Raw genomic sequence first — 18,707 nt, 5'->3', positions numbered from 1 at the left:
ACAGCAGCGTGTGGCTATCATTCTGCACATTCATCTGTTAAGTCTGGTTTATCAGCGAGATAAGAGTTTATCTGGGTGACGGTTATCACAATGTTATTGTGTGTGTGTAAATACACTGTTTTTAAATTATTCTTGACCTTGCATCATAGAAAATGATGTTCATGCTTTGTTCTCTGCAGTTAAACAAGAAGCACACTTGATGCCAGTACAGAAAGCACAGTTCAGGACTTAGAATCTATATGAATGGTCAGTCCATCCATCATGCTTTATAGTTTAAAATATCAAATTCATGTTCACAACAGCATTTGAAGAACCATCTTCTGCAGACACCATCAAGCATTCTTTACTTTATAGAGCAGCATGTATTTGGGTCAGCTGCAAATGTTCTCCATCACTGAAAGAAAACCATATACTTCCTGTCACACTTAAAACTCGGAGTGAATGGGTAGATAACAGATGCTGTACTGTCTTCATCCAGGCATTCAAGCGATCTGGTCAACCACAGGCTGACTTACATGACTCAAAGCACACCAGAGACATCACAAGAGACATCATCGACCCACGACAACATACTTTCAGTTCCATAGAGACCGACCACAGAGAACGGTTTTCTGTCACTTTCTCACACATCACGCAGACCATATGTTTTGACCTTTAACGCCTATGGTTCCATCTGTGGAAAACTCTAAGTGGAGCTTTAAGACTGCTGTGAGAACAATAACTACACAAATATGAACGTTATATAGAGCTGCCTGCTTTGCACAATTTTTTCGTATTCATTTTGTATTTTTTAACACATCGTGTGCAGATAAATGTTGTACATGAAATCGTTCTTCTTTCTGAGACCTGCTTGTCTTGTTATTAACTGCAGACTGGGTGCCATGTTCAGGAAGTCAAACAGGATGTTTTTACTTGCTCTATCTCTAAAAACAATATATGCAAAGACCATGGTAATAATTATCTGTCATGCAAATCAAAAGGCACTCCCCAAGAAGCACTCCATCTCCGGTTATGGTTACATAGATGTATAGAGCTGCAAAGTGTGATGTTCATTCTTCCTGTTATCTACAAACATTTTCACATAACCAGATATTTTATCAACTGACACAACTGTCAATGAGAAGTTTGACTGAGTAAATCTTCTTTAAAACCAAAGTTAATGCATGCTGGGAGGTAATGAGCAGACAATGCTTTCTGCATCAATATCATTAGTGTGTGTGTGTGTGTGTGTTTGTGTGTGTGTGTGCGCGCGCGCATGTATACATAGGAGTAGATTTTGGAGGGACAGTATTATTAACATGTCTGTTCCCTCCCTCCCCCCTTAATAAAAGCATTAAAATAGCAAAGGAGACATTTTGATTGATTTCATCGGTACATAAAAATTCACCAGAATACAGAAAATTAAGTGTTTGATGCTCAAAATTGGCTGAAGACCCATCCTTCTCAATGTGCCCCCCCACCCCACCCCCCTCCAATCTACACCCTTGTGTGTGAGTGCGTATGCGCTGCAGTGGCTGTTTTGACTCGTTGTAGTTGCTGCAAGTTTAAACGCGTCCCGTTTTTATGAATATTTTACTTATTAAATATTTTTGCAAGGTCCTGGGTCTGGTGAAGACTTGTCTGTGACATGACAGCACTCATTTTGTGCAGGAGTTTGGATTAAGCTCCAGATGTGAGACATTTATCATGAACGGTTAAATCCCAAGTGGACGGCGGTCATTAAACTCTGCGATGGAAGTACGGGTGGTAATTACTGTCATCTTTATAGGTAAGTTGTCTAACTATATAAGTGATACACTTGCACATTATGCTTTGCCTGACTGAAGTTATCCTTCAAGACTTTTCTGATTTCTACTCATAAGAGCTTGCGTTTTTACGCACGAACACAATGTTCTAAAGATACAAATCGAGACATTGATACAGGCTTAAAAAAACCCCAATATTAACAGCAATGGTGGGGAAAAAACTACATTTGACACAGATTTTATTCTAGACTAAATCTGTGGGTGAATGTTCAGAGTCTGAGAGCATTATGACAAAACTGCCTCACCAGTTTCCAGTGCGTAAATCGCAACATGGGGACTTTGTTGAGAGAGCCTGTAACTACATGGAAGAAGTAAAAGTAAATATTAAGTTAAGTTAAGTTTATTACTATGGCACCTCTAAAAGCAATCAATGTGCTTTATGCTATACACAGAAAGGCATAAAGACATAAAAGAAACAAGAAATACAAGAAGTAGTAGGTACATAGGCCTATTGATTGGATTTTAAAAACCAACTCAATAAAATATAAGATACAATTAAGCTTAAATGGAATAAAATGGTAAAAACAGAAGAATAAAACTTTGATAGTGTGGTGAGAAATATGAATAAATAGCTTGAAATTAAATATAACAATCAGCAGTGGCAAACCAAAACGTTTTGGGCAGAATTTTGAAGAGCCTAGTTTTGAAAGTTTGAAAGTCTGGCACGAGTTTGTGCCAGCAACATGGTGCCTAAAGCTAACAAAAAAACTAAGAGCTGCTTTTTGTTTCATGTTTAGTTTTGACGCCAGAGACAGAAAGCCGACCTGTCTCAGACCATCTGAGAGGTCTGGATGGTTTATACAACCCATTTGGTAGAAAGAATGTTGGCATTGTACATTTATGCAAACCACAGAGACATTGAAGTTGCATGTTATTATGTTATTAGTAGATATGTTGAAACTTTAAGAATGCTATGGTTAGGTTTAGGCACAAAAAACAAATGGTTATGGTTGCGAAAAGATGATGTTTTGCCTTAAAATACCCGCTTTTGTTGGCACAATCCCAGATAGAAACGCAGTGACAGATCTCTTAAAAACATCCACATTCAGTGCCTAAAAAGCCACTGGAAACACAGCAATGACTCACTGAAAACAACCCGTTTTGTTGTTTGTTGGCCTCAAACAATGGTCTGCAGCTTGGCATGTTGCCTATACCATCCACCATCCCCTCCACCTCCTAATGACAAAGTCAGCTCATATACAGTACTAATTTACTTTACAAATGTTGATATGATATGTATGATGTACAAATATAATGTATTCTTTGTTTGCAGAAACATACAATGCCAATGTTTTATTCTGGCTTCAAAAACATTAAGTTTCACTTTTTTTTTTAACAGAAAAACCACCTCATTCAGTGGTATCATTATATGTATCATCTGCATTATTATAGTAAAATGTTTTATTGTTTCCTGTAATCTGAACTAGCTGGAGCATGTTGTTATTGAACAGAGGGGGCCCAAGAATGGAGCCTTGGGGAACTCCACATTTCATTTGACATTACTCAGATCAACACAAAGTTGAAGCTGTTCTTTAAACAGGATTTATACCAGTTTAGCACTGTGCCTGAAAGTCCCACTCAGTTTTCTTGTTGGTCTTGTATGGAACTGAAACAATAGGTCAATTCATGGATTACAATAGTTATTCTTATTATTCTATTCTATAATCAATTCATTTTTAACAACCTTTATCAAGGAAAAATGCCAGACATTCTCTACTTTCAACTTTTCTGTGTTTAGCATTTTAAACGGAATTAATTAATTTTGCTAGTTTTAAAAAAAAGAAAGCAAAATCACTGTTCGAATTGTGGATAGAAGTTTGGTAAAAACGGACACAAGAGGGTCAGTCAGCATAAGCAAATAAGGCATGTGTATTATTGTTGTTTTTTGTAATTATGTCCGAGATGAAGGACTGCGATGGGCTTTTAAATAATAAATTTTAAACTTATAGCTGTCACAGTGAACCAGGAGACTTGTTTTTCACCACCTGCATTCATCTTTTTGATGTTTCACCAGTGTGGTGTTTGTCCTTGGTGTTTTCTTTTCAGTGGAGACTATTTTTACCTTTGTGTGAGCAGTGGCGTCAATAATATTTATAATTTTCAACAGAAATGATCTATATCATCATTGACTTGGGTCAGAGAGAGGGCAGGTATGAAGAAAAAGTTAGAAAAATAATTCACATTTGTTTGCAGTTATATACTGATTAGCTCTATTTGAACCACTGTGTGCACAGTGACTGCGTTTACATGCACACTAATATTCTGAAAACGACAATATTCTGAATTTGATGCTGATTATGTAAACAGCATATTCCGTTTGAATTTTATGAATTAGGCCATGGGGTTGCTGGGCTCAGCCTCAGAGATAGGGTAAGGAGCTCAGACATCTGGAGGGAGCTCAGAGTAGAGCCGCTGCTCCTTTGCATCAAAAGGGGTCAGTTGAGGTGGTTCGGGCATCTGATCAGGATGCCTCCTGGGCGCCTCCTGTTAGGCAAATTGGCCCTGGATAAGTGGATGAAAATGGACGGAAGCCAAATTAAAGGAACTGGCCACTTTAGAATGAAAATACGGACAGTACTGGCAACTAGCACGAGAATCGAGAACTAGCACCACTACTAGCCATCAGCTAGTCTCGTGCGAGTTGCCATGTAAACACAGCACACCTGCAGGGCAGACTAACTGACCACAGTGAGAAACGATGCTATAAAAGTGGAGTAAATTACGTCTTTTCAAGTCAATTTTGCATCCCGCGGCTTCAGGGCACTTGGATTACAACGGACGAGCCGTTCTGACGTTTTTTAAATGCATCAGCAGAGTTTTATTACATTTTCAAAATGGGGGTTCCATGCACTTCAAGTGTAGCTGTTATTCCAGCTAGCTGTTATCCTCCGATACCCCGAACGAGTTTTGTGGATTAAAAAACTACACTGGACTTCTTGTCGGCATGAGGGTCAATAAGTACTGTCTGTATTTTCATTCTAAAGTGGCCATTTCCTTTAGGCATTTTCCAATTAAGACATCTTGGATACCAGTATTAGTCAGGTTTTAGGAGCATTAGTTGAGCATGTATACAGCACATTTGGATAATGGGTCTTAACTGGGGTTTTTACGGCAGTTTGGGACACACGAACTCTTGCCTGTTTTCTCAGGTCTGTGCGTAGTCTCGCGTGACCAGCCTCCCGTACTTCGGAATGGGACGTTCGTCTTTCGTTTTGTAATAGAAATGGGCGGGGAAATCCAGACCGCGTGGCGACATTGCCATAGGTGCGGCACGTGTGTTACATGTAACAGAGACGTTGCAGCTCTGCAATATACAGTAGCTGCATCAAATGAAATCATATCCATTTTAATCTCTTCTTGCGATGCACTGAACACTTCCTTTTCTGTTGTACTACGGACAACAATTCGGGGAACAGCAATTCCGGTGTAGGCGGGTGTAAGGCAAAGGTAATCAGCTGTTGGTCGAGGAAGTACGGAAGTACACAGATTTGGATCCAATCACATAACTGCTGCTGGGAGCCAGGGCTAGTTCTAGTACAACTTTCCTATGGGAATGTCCAGATGACAGAGTCAGCCAGCGTGCTGACATCATCAGCGTCTGTGTAAGAGACTAGTCTGTGCGTTGTCATTGATACAGTGTACACAAACCAACTCACCAACAGTTTGCAAGGCTGTGGAGTAGAGATACATGCCCTAAAGAAAATTTCTGGCCACAAGGAGAAACACACCTACTCTTAACCATCTTGAAAGACTTGAATATCAACAGGTTTTTCAAAATGTGCAAACATCACATGAAGGCACAAAAGAGAGAGCATGCTCACACGGTCCAACAAGTCAAACCAGGAGGACACTTTGGAAAAACGACATGTTAGAGCAAGTGTGTCTGTTCCACGTTTTTCTCCTCACTGACTTGGTCAATCCATGTGAAATTTGGCACAGTGGTAGAGGGTCATGGGAGGATGCGAATGAAGCAATATTACATCAATCTCATGCCCCATATGTGGTAGGGACATGAAACTTTGCACAGAGATGCCTCTCCTCCTGAGGAACAAATTTGCCTCAAGAGCCCATAACTTCTAGCCTGAGTGTCAGACTGAAGCTCCCAGAATCTTTAGTCTGACATCGCCACCACTGAAGGCGATTTACAAGGGGGAGGGAATTTGATTTTTCCCGAACCAATCAGTAGAGATCAACGACTCACCCAGAATCTGACGTCATTAGTATCCATGCCTCGGGGGTGCCGAAAACAAGCGAGCATTGCCCATTTAAAATGTCTCCGTCGTTGTGCATGCCCAGCTGCATCACTGTTAAATCCAGTTTAGCAGCTTCCTTAATTTGGTCCTCCATTAACGCGAGTAGTGGCGAAATACCTCGATAGCATCGTTAATGTGGTCTGTAGGATCTGTAGCGGTCGCCATTCGCATGGCGCTGATTGGCTAATCGCTAGACCCGCCCCCACCCCTGGCGTTCATTGGGCCTTCCATCGTTTGGACGAGATAAATCGCAAATTCATTGCAGTATGCCAGACCAGAGATGCAAGCCTACTCAGTTGAGTGGGCGAGGTCTATGGTCTGGAACCAGGCTACATAACTTCTGGTTATATAGATTTTCCTCCATTTTGATTTTTTTGAAAAACACTTAAAATCGATCTCTTCCTAGGAAGTTTGACCGATCTGCATGAAACTGGGTGAACATAATCTAGGGACCAATATCTAAAGTTCCCTCTTGGCAAAAGTTGGAAAACTTACTAAAACTGAGCTTCTATAAAGCAATGAATATTGCGGAGGGCGTGGCTCATCACATAAAGGTGTATAACATCTCAAGGGTTTCACCGATTACCACGCAACTTTGTAGGCATATGACCACACATATTCTGAACGGACCCCTCCATTATTGACCCCATCAAACAAAATGGGAGCGCTAGAGAGCTAATTTCTTATCTAGGCCTAACAGCCATATGGATTTTTACTAAACTTAGAAGATACGTAGAACAGGACGCCTCAAGATGACTGGAGAAATTTAACTCTAATTGGCAACTGGGTGGCGCTATAACAACAGAAAAATGGCTAAAATGCAATCGATCGCTGTGGCTGCAATCGTACTATCAAATTCACAAAAACTCTGTCTGAATACATTCTTCATTCTTCTTAATGGGTTCAGTTGACTATTTAATCTGCAATTTCCTATGACCTACATCCCAAACACACACCATGTGAAACTGTACGTGGGCAACTGTGCACTCAATGGGTATGGACTAGTCCTAAATATTTAAAGTAAGAATAGAACGCCAGACAGGAGAATAATCACATATTAAAACTTGTCACTTTGATAATATTAATAAAAACAAGTGGAAGAGATCCGCTGGATAGCTAGCTACCCTCACAGCCCCCACTTATTTTCATATGTATGTCACTGTTTGTCCTATTTTTGCAGACATCCAAAAACTAGACTCAACATTAAGTGATTTCTTCTTTAGTCAGTCTCCTTCCTCTTCCTCTTCCTCATTCATGCTTCCTTTGATAGATTATTCACCTCCCCCAGCTCACAGGTGCATCTCATTCATCACATCACTTTGTCCACAGTCTCTCCCTGAGGGGTTTTCCATAGTTTTTCTTTCCCGCTTTCCAATAACTCATCACATGCTGAGTCAATCCGTAGTTACCCAAAATACTTCAGTGCTGTTGTCCTAGGGGTATGTCAAAATGAATGTGGAAGTTACCAATGTCACAGTTTTTTATTTCGGAATGTAGCTCAACAGGAAGACTGAACCAAAAAGCAATATATTCAATCGATGGTAATTGCCATAGGAAAGACGGAAGGAAGGAAATGGCAACTCTGTCACCTTTTTTATGCACCCTGGCTTCAATTAGAAAAACTGAGCTGGGAAAGAAAAGTTTCCAGATGACACTCACTCCGTGAGAAAAAAAAAGAAGAAAAGAAATGAAAAACTTTAATACTAGGCAATACAGCATTGGAACAGTGTGTGACAGAAATATGTAGAAATGAACAGATCTTCAGTATAAATGAAAAATGGATTTTCCGCAGCTGTCATTTAATTGCAGCGAGCTGATAAAACAGCGCAGGGTCTTTCCATCCAACTGTTTACAGTGTTATTACTGGATGATAGAGAGGAGGAACTAACACCAATGTTAGAGAGGTGCCGACCCCAATAAATCGCTGCGTGTGAACAAAAATAGTCACTCAGTCGTAGCCAGGATGAAAACATTTTTTTGATGATTTACGAACATGTCACCATGACAGTCTGACAGTTTATACTGAGCTATAAAACAGCTCAATAGACATTAAATGGGGAACAGGACACAGGTGTGCTCTCTCCCATGCAGAAGAGTGTCCTCCATTAACTTACGTGGAGGAGCAAATAGCCACCTGATTTATATGCCTCTTAAAAGTCATGCTGGGTTCAGTCAATGTGAACCCACAGCGGTATCTGATGATTACAGGACTGCAACAGGAACAGTGCTCAAAAATACATAACTGCGACTAAAAGAATAAAAAATCTGACTAGTTCACTCATTCATTCTCCGTAACTGCTTATCCTGTTAGGGGAGTTGGAGCCTATCCCAGCTAACATTGGGTGAGAGGTGGGGTACACCCTGGACAGGTCACCAGACTGTCACAGGGCTGACACATTAACATGCTCACATTAACACCTACGACCAATTTAGACCAACCAATTAATCTGGCCTGCATGTCTTTGGGTGGTGGGAGGAAGCCGGTTTGAACCAGGAACCATCTTGCTGTGAGGCCACAGTGCTGCTAACCACTGCTAACCACTGCACTTCCGTGCCGCCCAGTTCACAGTTGAACGTGCAGGAACACATTGCATGATGGTAGAAAAACAACACTGACATAGAGCAGACACGGAGCGACCATTCATTTGTTGTTGTGTTTTTGGCCACCTGGCTCGTTTGCTACAATTTTTTATCTCGTCAAGAAATGTTTAACTTGTTTGCTGTTTTTAAATGTATCCAAAGTGCATTAATTGTAAATGTTTATTTTGTAAAAACCAGTATCAGAAGGAGATGGTTACCTAATGATCTCTGTGGAAATGACAACTTATTACTATCATATTTATCATAAAAATGTGGCACACAGCAAGGACAGTAAGTCACTGTCAAGGATTTCATACACATGGCTACAGTGTTTTCTAAGGCTGTAGTAGATATGGTGAGCTTGCTCTGTCAGTGGATTCACTTTGTACATCTCTATTGACTGCATCTCTCCACGTTTTTTTACAGCGATTAACCCATCTCTTACTGAGGACGTGAAGGGGTACCTGGCAGGCACTGAAGGGGGATCCATTACTTTACCTGACCCTGTGATGGTGCAGGGGTTTGTTTCATTTGGAAGAATAATCTTAGCTATGGTGGAAAATAAGAATATTGAAGTATATGAGGAACTTTACAAAGACAGACTTCTTTGGGACAGCGACACTGGACTCTTTACAATCACTGGCCTGCAGAGGAACGACTCAGGGATTTATAATATTGACTCTAAAAAAGGAAACGTTTTCACTGCATCATATAAACTCACAGTGTATGGTAAGTTACATTTCCTTTGCCAGTAAACCAACCAGTGTGTTGGTGGCAACATTTCAGCATCCTAGGCCCATTTGTGACCTCAGCAGTTACTCCATGATCTAGGCCCAATCCTAATACACTGTTTCATTTCCAAATCAGCTGATAGATCACATGATTCCTTTCTATGCAACCCACTGGCAAATCTCATTCAGAGCGCCCTATTTAAACTGCTCTGACCTGCCTACTCTTGCTGCTTCTTCTGCAAGCTGCTTTGCAACCCACCTCCACCCCAGCTCCTCCTTTTCATGCTGTGTCTGACTTATCAATGTCATTTCTGTTTGTCATTGATGCTGCTCTGTTCTGTTCCCGGGGGTCTGCTGCTCTCCCTGCCTTAGGCCTTGGAAGGGCAGGGATGTGCGCTCTTTCTGCCTGTCTCTCTGTCCTCTCCCTCTTTGATGGCATATGACGTCTGAAATTTTAAAAATTCCAGCAGCGAAGTTGCTGCAGTTGTTACCGCTCCTCTAGTATCAGTGCAGACCAGCAGGGTAGAAGCAGTTGCTAATGATGACCTACACGGCACTCTACAAGTATCATTTATGAACAGAAAGTATAAAAGCGTAGTTTAGGACTTCTAAAATCAGTCATGTTGTCTAATTTTTAATCTCTGTAACTTTATTCTCTAGAGCCTGTACCAACTCCTGCTGTGAGCACACTGAGTGTGAGCGCTGATGGCTGCACCTTGCTGTGTTTTGTGAAGAAAGCTGAGGAGGCGACACTGTCGTGGTACAAAGACGAAGAAATACTGAACCAGACCGGCTCCGTTCTCTCTTTACCTCTGACTGTGCACAGCCAGGATTTCAGCTTCTCTTACAGATGTGTAGCAGCCAATCCTGCTGAAAACAAGACTCGTCCAGTTGACGTTATAACACTCTGCAGTGACCAAAACAACACAGACAGCAGGGGCAACATGAACACAAGACATTGTAAGACTAATGCTAACACTAATTTAAACAAAATATAAAATATCATAATTTAAAAGCTCGTAACATTTTAACATTCATGATGTTAAGTGTGTTTATTGATTTTGGGTGTTTTGTTTGACAGATGTGATTGGAATTGGAATTCCCATTGTGTTTGCTGTAATTATGTTTGTCATCACGTGGAAGTGTCTCGACAAAAACAAGAGGACAATCAGACAAACACAAGGCAGGTATTTGTTTTTTGTTTGTTCGGGGGGGTTTTTTTATCTCACTGCTTGTTTCTTTTCCACATTATACTGTGGTTATGAATGTAAATTGAGCTGAGAGATAAATTGTGTTCGCATGACATCACTGGGTTGAACAAAGGCCATTGAAAAACTGAAAGGGATAGTTTGGATTTTTTGTAATGGGGAGTGTTTCACCCCACCCTTGGTGGCCCTATGGGATGAACAAAACTCCACCACTGACCAAAGAATAACCACATAAGACATCTTTAAAACACTCAAATCCATTTGATTTATTAACAAATAAAACAAGCACACAAACAAGACAACAAAAATCTCAGGCCACGAGGCCCAGGCCCATCTGGTCTTCCTCTGCAAAAGTTTTTCTCTATTATCCTCTCTAGGTATCCTCTGGTCTCCACAGTAAACGACATTTCATCGTTACTGTCATAATCACTTGTTTTTTTATCGTCTTGTATTTATTGTCTCCTCCACAAACCACTTAAAGTCTGACACAAACAGCTGATCTGCGGTGTGATACAGTGAGTGGCAGAGCTGCACTTCTGCATAGGAATATGGATGTTTTATGGTAAAGCGGTGAAAATATCCTCAATATAACCTCAGTCAGACTGATATTTATTTTTTGGGGTAGGACTTTTATTTAGGTGGCTAAAATACATTCTATTGCTCTTCTGTGCCGGCACTCCTGCCTTCTTCTTCAAATTGGCATTTTGCCGACACCATCTACTGAAGGTAGAACTATGACTATGGAAAAGTACCTTACACAACCCTGCTTCAAAAAACACTGAACTATCTCTGTAAGTTCCCTGAGCTTGGGTTTTCAGGTGCTTTCCATGTACAAAGAGCAACTGATCAGATGTCAAATTACCTATAATACCTAATATATTTACCTTTGGCTTTTTTCTTGTGAAGTGCTGGATAATTTTACCTCTGGACCTCTTCATTCAAGCAAAACAGGAAGAATCACTTTCTGTTTGATCAGGGCCTGTCTCTAGCATTAGATCAGGACTCAAAACACACCCCAAATACACATTGAACATGGCTTCAAAGAGACAATTTCAAACCCAAGTACACAAATCTGCTTCACTATAACTCGCAGCATTCACAGACAAAGCACTTTATCTGGACACGTTTTCCCCACAAATACAACATGTCAATCTCTTCTTCTTCTCACATAAATTCAGGGACAACACAATATTTAACAAAGGTAACAGTACATAATTCGGCTCCATTACAACTCACAAGATTCACCGACAAAACAACTGTGTCATACTAAACATGTTCTCCAGACAATTACAACATGCTAACGTTATTAAGGCCAGCCTATGGCATTTTACATTGTATAAATTAGCCTACCAACAAGCGGAGATTTCCTCTGCTCATATGAAGCCAGGATAAATCCCGAAGTATAAATCCCTGAAGGATAAATCACACACAGGAGTTAAAATGCTATTTTAGTGGAGGCTTCACAATTTATTGTTTCTTATCTGTGAAATAAATGGAAATAAAAGACATGGAGACAATGCAGGATTTAAAATAGACCTCCAGCTTTACAGATTCTCATGAGGAAGGAAGTGTACTCAGCACATTTGTTAGACCTCAGGTATACACAGAGTACATTTTTGGTGAGTACTGACTGTAAACATAACTTTTCTTTGTTTACAAACAGCCTCCACAAGACACTTTTGAGTGACCTCTCCTATATTTTAGTGCAAGTTTCAAAAATATTATTAAATAACTTTTTAATCTTAAATTTGTGAGTAGAATTAAAGATAAAGGGTTTAAAAAGTCACCTCTAGCAGTTTGATAAATGCAGACCCTGGTTATGTTAGTAAACAGGATGCAAACAGCAGTCACTGCTGTCAGGGTTTGACGCACAAGCCGTATTTCAGGTAAATGTAAGTATAGCAGGTTATATCAGACATTGAACAAACAACCAATATGTCACTTTCATTCTGAAGAGAGTTTCAAAGTAAACAAAGCAGCTGCAGCGTGAGAAAATGACTAAGAGCCAGAGACTGGTTGCACAAAACACCTTAAGTTAAGAAAGTCCACGTTAAGAATTTCTTAGAATAAAATCAGTTGCACAAAGCACGTGTTTTCCTTCAGGTTTCCTTAAAATGTTCACATAAGTACTTAAGGTTTTCTTCGTATCTTAGTCTCATACTTAAGGAACCCCTTAAAGTTAGTTACACCATTGAACAAAAGACTTTAGGTATCACAAGCAAACAAATGGTTGTCATGGAAACTGTAGTATTTTAACACTGTAAAATCTCTTTAAATGCAGTAAATAACTTTACATTTTTACTTAACTAAAGGCACCTTCTAAGGGATTCAGTGCAACACCCTTAAGTAAGTCCCTCAGCTTAGGGAAAATTAAGTCTTAGAAATTTAAGGTGCTTTTTGCAACTGGCTCCAGAATCATACAGGAAGTCAGACAAATATTTACTACATGGAAAATACTGCAGATCAAGTGAAAAATATATTCATTTTGTAATTATTTTAATCCACAAACTTTGATTAAGTAACCAATAATTGTAGTTTAGTTAATGTACTGGTCTTTTATAAGGTTATGCTCTGTTGTTGTCAGAGCATTTATTCTTTAATTTGCACTCTTAGTAAATGTCCTGTTAGGATTAGGTCCAAACCAAACTTCCCATTCCTTGAAAGAGAGAATTTAAGTCAAACATCCTCACATCATAAAACCTCAAATACTTACATACAGTGCCCTCCAAAAGTATTGGAACAGTGAGGCCAATTCCTTTATTTTTGTTGTAGACTGAAAATATTTGGGTTTGACATCAAAAGATGAATATGGGACAAGAGATCAACATTTCAGCTTTTATTTCCAGGTATTTACATCTGGATCTGATACACAACTTAGAAGATAGCACCTTTTGTTTGAACCCACCCATTTTTCATCAGAGCAAAAGTATTGGAACATGTGACTGACAGGTGTGTTTTGTTGCCCAGGTGTCTCCCAATTACACTGATTATTCAAACAATAAATAGCACTGAATGTCTGAGCTCAGTTTCAGATTGCGTACAATAGGTTTTGCCTGTGCAGACTGCATTTAGAGGTGGAACCAACATGAAAACCAGAGAGCTGTCTATGGGTGAAAAAGAAGCAATTGTGAATCTGAGAGAAGATGGACAATCAATCAGAGCCATTGCACAAACATTGGCCATAGCCAGTACAACCATTTGGAATGTCCTGAAGAAGAAAAAAAACACTGGTGTACTAAGCAACAGACGTCGAACAGGTAGACCAAGGAAAACATCAGCAGTTGATGACAGAAACATTGTGAGAGCTGTAAAGAAAGACCCTAAAACAACTGTTAGTGACATCAGCAACAACCTCCAGAGGGCAGGAGTGAAGGTATCACAATCTACTGTTCGCAGAAGACTTCATGAACAAAAGTACAGAGGCTACACCAGATGATGCAAACCACTCATTAGCAAGAAGAATAGGAAGGCCAGGCTGGAATTTGCCAAAAGGTACAGAGATGAGCCTCAAAAATTCTGGGAAAAAGTTTTATGGACTGATGAGACAAAGATTAACTTTTTCCAAAGTGATGGAAAGGCGAAAGTTTGGAGAAAGAAAGGATCTGCTCATGATCCCAAACATTCAAGCTCATCTGTGAAACACGGTGGAGGTAATGTCATGGCTTGGGCTTGCATGGCTTCTTCTGGGACGGGCTCTTTCATCTTCATTGATGATGTAACACATGATGGCAGCAGCAAAATGAACTCAGAAGTCTACAGAAACATTTTGTCTGCTAATTTAAAGAAAGATGCAGCCAAACTGATTGGGAGATCCTTCATCATGCAGCAAGATAACAACCCAAAACACACTGCCAAAACAACAAAGGAGTTCATCAGGGGCAAGAAGTGGAAGGTTTTAGACTGGCCAAGTCAGTCTCCAGACTTAAACCCAATAGAGCATGCATTTTACCTGCTGAAGAGGAGACTGAAGGGAGTAACCCCCCAAAACAAACAACAACTGAAAGAGGCTGCGGTGAAAGCCTGGGAAAGCATCACAAAAGAAGAATGCAAAAGTTTGGTGATGTCAATGGGTCACAGGCTTGATGCAGTTATTGAAAGCAAAGGATTTGCAACTAAATATTAAGTCTCATTCACTTTAATCTATTTTAAGTTTATATGTTCCAATACTTTTGCTCACCTAAAAATTTTGTGTTCCATTACAAATAATGCTATCTTCTAAGTTGTGTATCAGATCCAGATGTAAATACCTGGGAATAAAAGCTGAAATGTTGATCTCTTGTCTCATATTCATCTTTTGATGTCAAACCCAAATGTTTTCAGTCTACAACAAAAGTAAACGAATTGGCCTCACTGTTCCAATACTTTTGGAGGGCACTGTACATTGTTCATACATGAGGCAGAAAACAAGACATTTATACAAGATTAAACATAAGTTTTCCTTTAATATGTTAGACAAAAAAGTCAGGACATTTTAACATCCGTCTGTACCGATTTTACTTAAAAAGGCATCATGTTCCAGTAAACCCTGCGGTGCCAAGGCAGATGTCACACTGAAGTGAAAGAGGCAGCTGCCTTTCGTTCTAACTGTGCAAATATCTGTCTGAATGTCTCACTGATTAGAGACAGGATCTGGTCAGTGCTACAGTACTAAAGGATGGGGTACATGACCTCAGCTTTAGGGGATGTTTGCTTAAACCGAAGACAGAGCTTCTTGTTTCATTTCACAACACATTTATCACAGTGGACTTTCCCCAAATTCCAATGATGTTCTGTAAAGCTCTCTGTAACCACGATGACTGTGGGAGTCTAAGCTTTAGTTAAAGGCTTTATGTTTGGCTTGTGTGTGGACTCTGAGAGCAGATTACAAACACATTTTAAAAGCTTTGAATACACAAAGTACACACACACACGCACACACACACACACACACATTGGTGTCACATGCTATCAGGTTTGATTATATTTGCTTCAGGATGTTATATGATCACTAGCATCGCTTTCCAGGTGCTTTCCAGGTGCTTTACAGGTAGAGTCACAATGGAGACATGAACATCAGTCACTGTTGAATAGAGTGGTGCAGGAAGGAGTCCTAAAGCACAGAAACCAGTTAGGGTTTTAGCACTTTGGTTTCCTTTACAAAGTTCAAAGAATTTGGTTAGATGTCTGAAATAAGGTCTGTGGTTAACACAAGCGAAAGAGATGGTTGCTAACAAGGGGTACTTGTGTTAACAAGCTGAGCCTGTCAGTGGCCAAAAGAACCACTTTTAGTGGACGTAAATATGACAAGGCGTACCTGCCCTGAGTGGTTCCTCTGTTGCCTGTTTTGCCGCTGCCGTCTGCAGCCCTTTCTCACAGTACTGGACCAACTTCAAAAACTCCTGTTCACACGAGTCACTTGCACTCAAAATGTTTTTGTACCTGTGAAGCACTTTGTCACCCTCGATTTCAAATGTGCTGCTGTGTAAATTAAATTTTACTTCATTGCAACTTAACATTTAACTTCAGCTTTGTCTCTTTGCAGATTCAGTGAGCAGCGAACCAGACCTATACTATGCTGACATTGATATTTCTGAAGACAGACGCAGTCAGGTTGGTCTGCAAATACACCCACAGGTAATGTGTGATGGAAATTATGTCCCCTGTTTCCAGGCCATGCTGTTATCAGCAGTGTTTGCATAGTTACCCTCTCACAAAGTAAATCTATCATGTCTGCTAGAGTCACTGAGGGTTTCGATGTGGCGTCTCACATCTGTTACCTAACATGTCTATCTTCATGTAGTTCACTGTAAACATGCAAATATCTAAATATCTGCCAACTATGAACATTAAAAACTGCTGGTCTAAGTTTATGCACTTAAGAGTCAGCTCAATTAACCAGGACAAACAATTTACCTGCTAACTGGCCAGCAGCATCATATAGTAAAGCAAAAGGTAAATATTAACTTGCATCTGTCACGTATCACCTACATAGCTTAGGTGGTTTGACTATCAAAAAGACAGAATGTGACCAGATCAGATAGATTTATCAGTAGAAAGGACTCTCTTAAAGTCTTCATACCACTCACTTCCCTTATTTTTTCTTCCAGAGGGGAACTTTACCAGATTCATCAGAAAGTGCCGACAGCTCCAATCTATCAACAGTCTATTATAAACTGGAGGCTCATCCAATGGTGCCGATTCATACAGACACTCTTTATAATGTCTGAGACCAAACGATGGACTGCTCACATCATCATCAAATATGGCAGCTTAGTCAGATGTCCTATGTTTCAAACTAGGAGCTGTCAAGAACAGTTAAGTTCTGAACTAAAGGAATTGATTTGGTGGTGTGTTGTCTGTTAGTGGGTCATTTCCTGTGCAAATGGCTGAAATGAGTGAGACTGTACAGAGAATATGATGACTTGAGGGCTCATTCCCCCCCCGACTACTATCTGGGACCCCTCCAGTGTCACTTTTGGACGTGTCATTCTCTGTGTCAATTTACGCTCATTACGTCTTACAGTGTCATCAAAATAAACTTTTGTCTTCACAGGAAATGTGGTTAGGTTTAGAGAAATGATCTGACGACTGTGTCACCTGACAACTATATCACGTGACATACACCAGTAACTACATTATGTGGTTAAAAAAAAACTGAAGTTGACTTTGTCTCACACGGGACACAAACAGCAGTCTCCTGGGTGAAAGTCCAGTGTGTGTTTGACCCCACCACAACTCCTTCTTTCCACTGTATTCTGTAACGGGTAGTATTAGGACCTAATTGCAACACAACAGAGACCAGGAACAGTCTGTTATGGCGTTTACTTTTACAACTCAGCAGATACAGGTCTGGACCAGTAAACAGCACACAATACAGTTCAGCACTCCAGCAAAGTCTCTCCACAAGGGCCTTGGCAGCCTGGCTGGTTTGGCAGGCTGAACCGGGCCGAGAGGCAGGTGAGTGAGTGGTGGCATTAGCAACGGTACCGTGAAGGAGCAGGCAGGGGATGTAGTCATGGAGGTAGAAGGTGCAGAACCAGGTAAATGCACAGTCCAGGTAGGCAAACCAGTAGGAGACAGGCAGAAGATAGGTCAAGGCCAGGCAGAGAGCAGAGAAGCTAGCAGGTAAGTACTCACAGGACTCACAAATACAATGGGAAGTGTGGCGACCGCAGGAAACCAGAGTTAAGCAGACTGGAACCCTCACACTATAGCGTCGTCATCAGATGGTAACATCAAGCAGCCACAGGCAAACAGGAACCCAGGATGTGGAAGCAGATGTCATGGTCAGGGACAGAAGTGTGGTGCGTTCACCAGGAATAAGATGAAGCAAGCAGGTCAGAGACAGGCGGGGTCTGCTATGGGAAATCAGTCTGGAAGAAAATGCTGGAGAGTCTTGCATGAGTGGCGAAGAACAATCTGGCAGTGAGTGTCTGTGAGGCACGGGTATATATTGTGGCTGTGAGTAATGAGGAACAGGTGAACTGAGTTGCCTTGACGAAGTGGTTGTGATTAAAGCTGAGGCTCTGGAAACCGAGGAGAGCAGGTGACCAGTAATTCAGAATTCTGACTTTCTGGCTCTTTCTGCAACGTAATTGCGGCAGACGGGATTACATAAGAGTTAGTTGAAAGTTAGATATTCACCACCCTGGGAATGAGAACAGATTGCTCACATACATGGACAACAGAGCGATTCCAGAGACAGTGGACCTTTTGGTTTTGATTTACTCATATTTGCACTGTTTGTAGACAATCTGAAGGACAGATGTGATGAATGCATTTCATTTTCTATTTATTTTATATTATTGTTCTTGTAAAATATTTATTTTTACTGAATCTTTGTCTCACATTATTAAGGTTTGCATTTTTTTCTAATAGCCAGCAGGGGATGACTCCACTGGCTGCAAAAAAAAAAAAAAAAGCTTGACTGAACACGTTTATGTGAAAATGACTCTTCATGAATTTTCATTTTATTATCTCAGTAAACATTTTCCTACTGAGATTATGGTCTCAATCACTAGTTTTAAGTCTTCCTCAGAACAGCGTGATGTTCATTCTGTAAATTACGGTCCCATTTAGAGTAAAATAGATGACAAAGTATGGTATAGAAAAGATCTTTATTATCATTGTGCTTCAAACAATGAAAACCCA

The 18,707-nt window shown here is 40.4% G+C and overlaps 1 protein-coding gene across 4 annotated transcripts; it reads left to right on the top strand.

Annotated features, from left to right (window-relative positions):
• The first annotated feature begins 1,506 nt into the window (after window positions 1-1,506).
• LOC117255190 (CD48 antigen-like) lies at window positions 1,507-18,488 on the top strand. Of its 4 annotated transcripts, none has more exons than XR_004501540.2 (6): window positions 1,507-1,768; window positions 9,065-9,367; window positions 10,030-10,329; window positions 10,451-10,556; window positions 16,099-16,190; window positions 16,664-16,784. XR_004501540.2 is itself a non-coding variant. In XM_078166316.1 (6 exons), the coding sequence occupies exons 1-6, from the start codon at window positions 1,732-1,734 to the stop codon at window positions 16,781-16,783; spliced, it is 930 nt and encodes a 309-aa protein (XP_078022442.1). In that variant the 5' UTR covers window positions 1,507-1,731; the 3' UTR covers window positions 16,784-18,488. The 4 variants fall into 4 exon arrangements, 3 of the variants coding, with proteins under 3 accessions (XP_078022442.1, XP_033479730.2, XP_078022443.1); XM_078166316.1 differs by having other exon boundaries at window positions 10,451-10,552; window positions 16,099-16,166; window positions 16,664-18,488; XM_033623839.2 differs by having other exon boundaries at window positions 10,451-10,552; window positions 16,664-18,488.
• Window positions 18,489-18,707: the final 219 nt, after the last annotated feature.

Source organism: Epinephelus lanceolatus, chromosome 3 (assembly GCF_041903045.1).
Source record: "Epinephelus lanceolatus isolate andai-2023 chromosome 3, ASM4190304v1, whole genome shotgun sequence".
In the NCBI taxonomy this organism is placed as follows: Eukaryota; Metazoa; Chordata; class Actinopteri; order Perciformes; family Serranidae; genus Epinephelus; species Epinephelus lanceolatus.
This window is presented reverse-complemented; position numbering and strand designations above follow the sequence as displayed.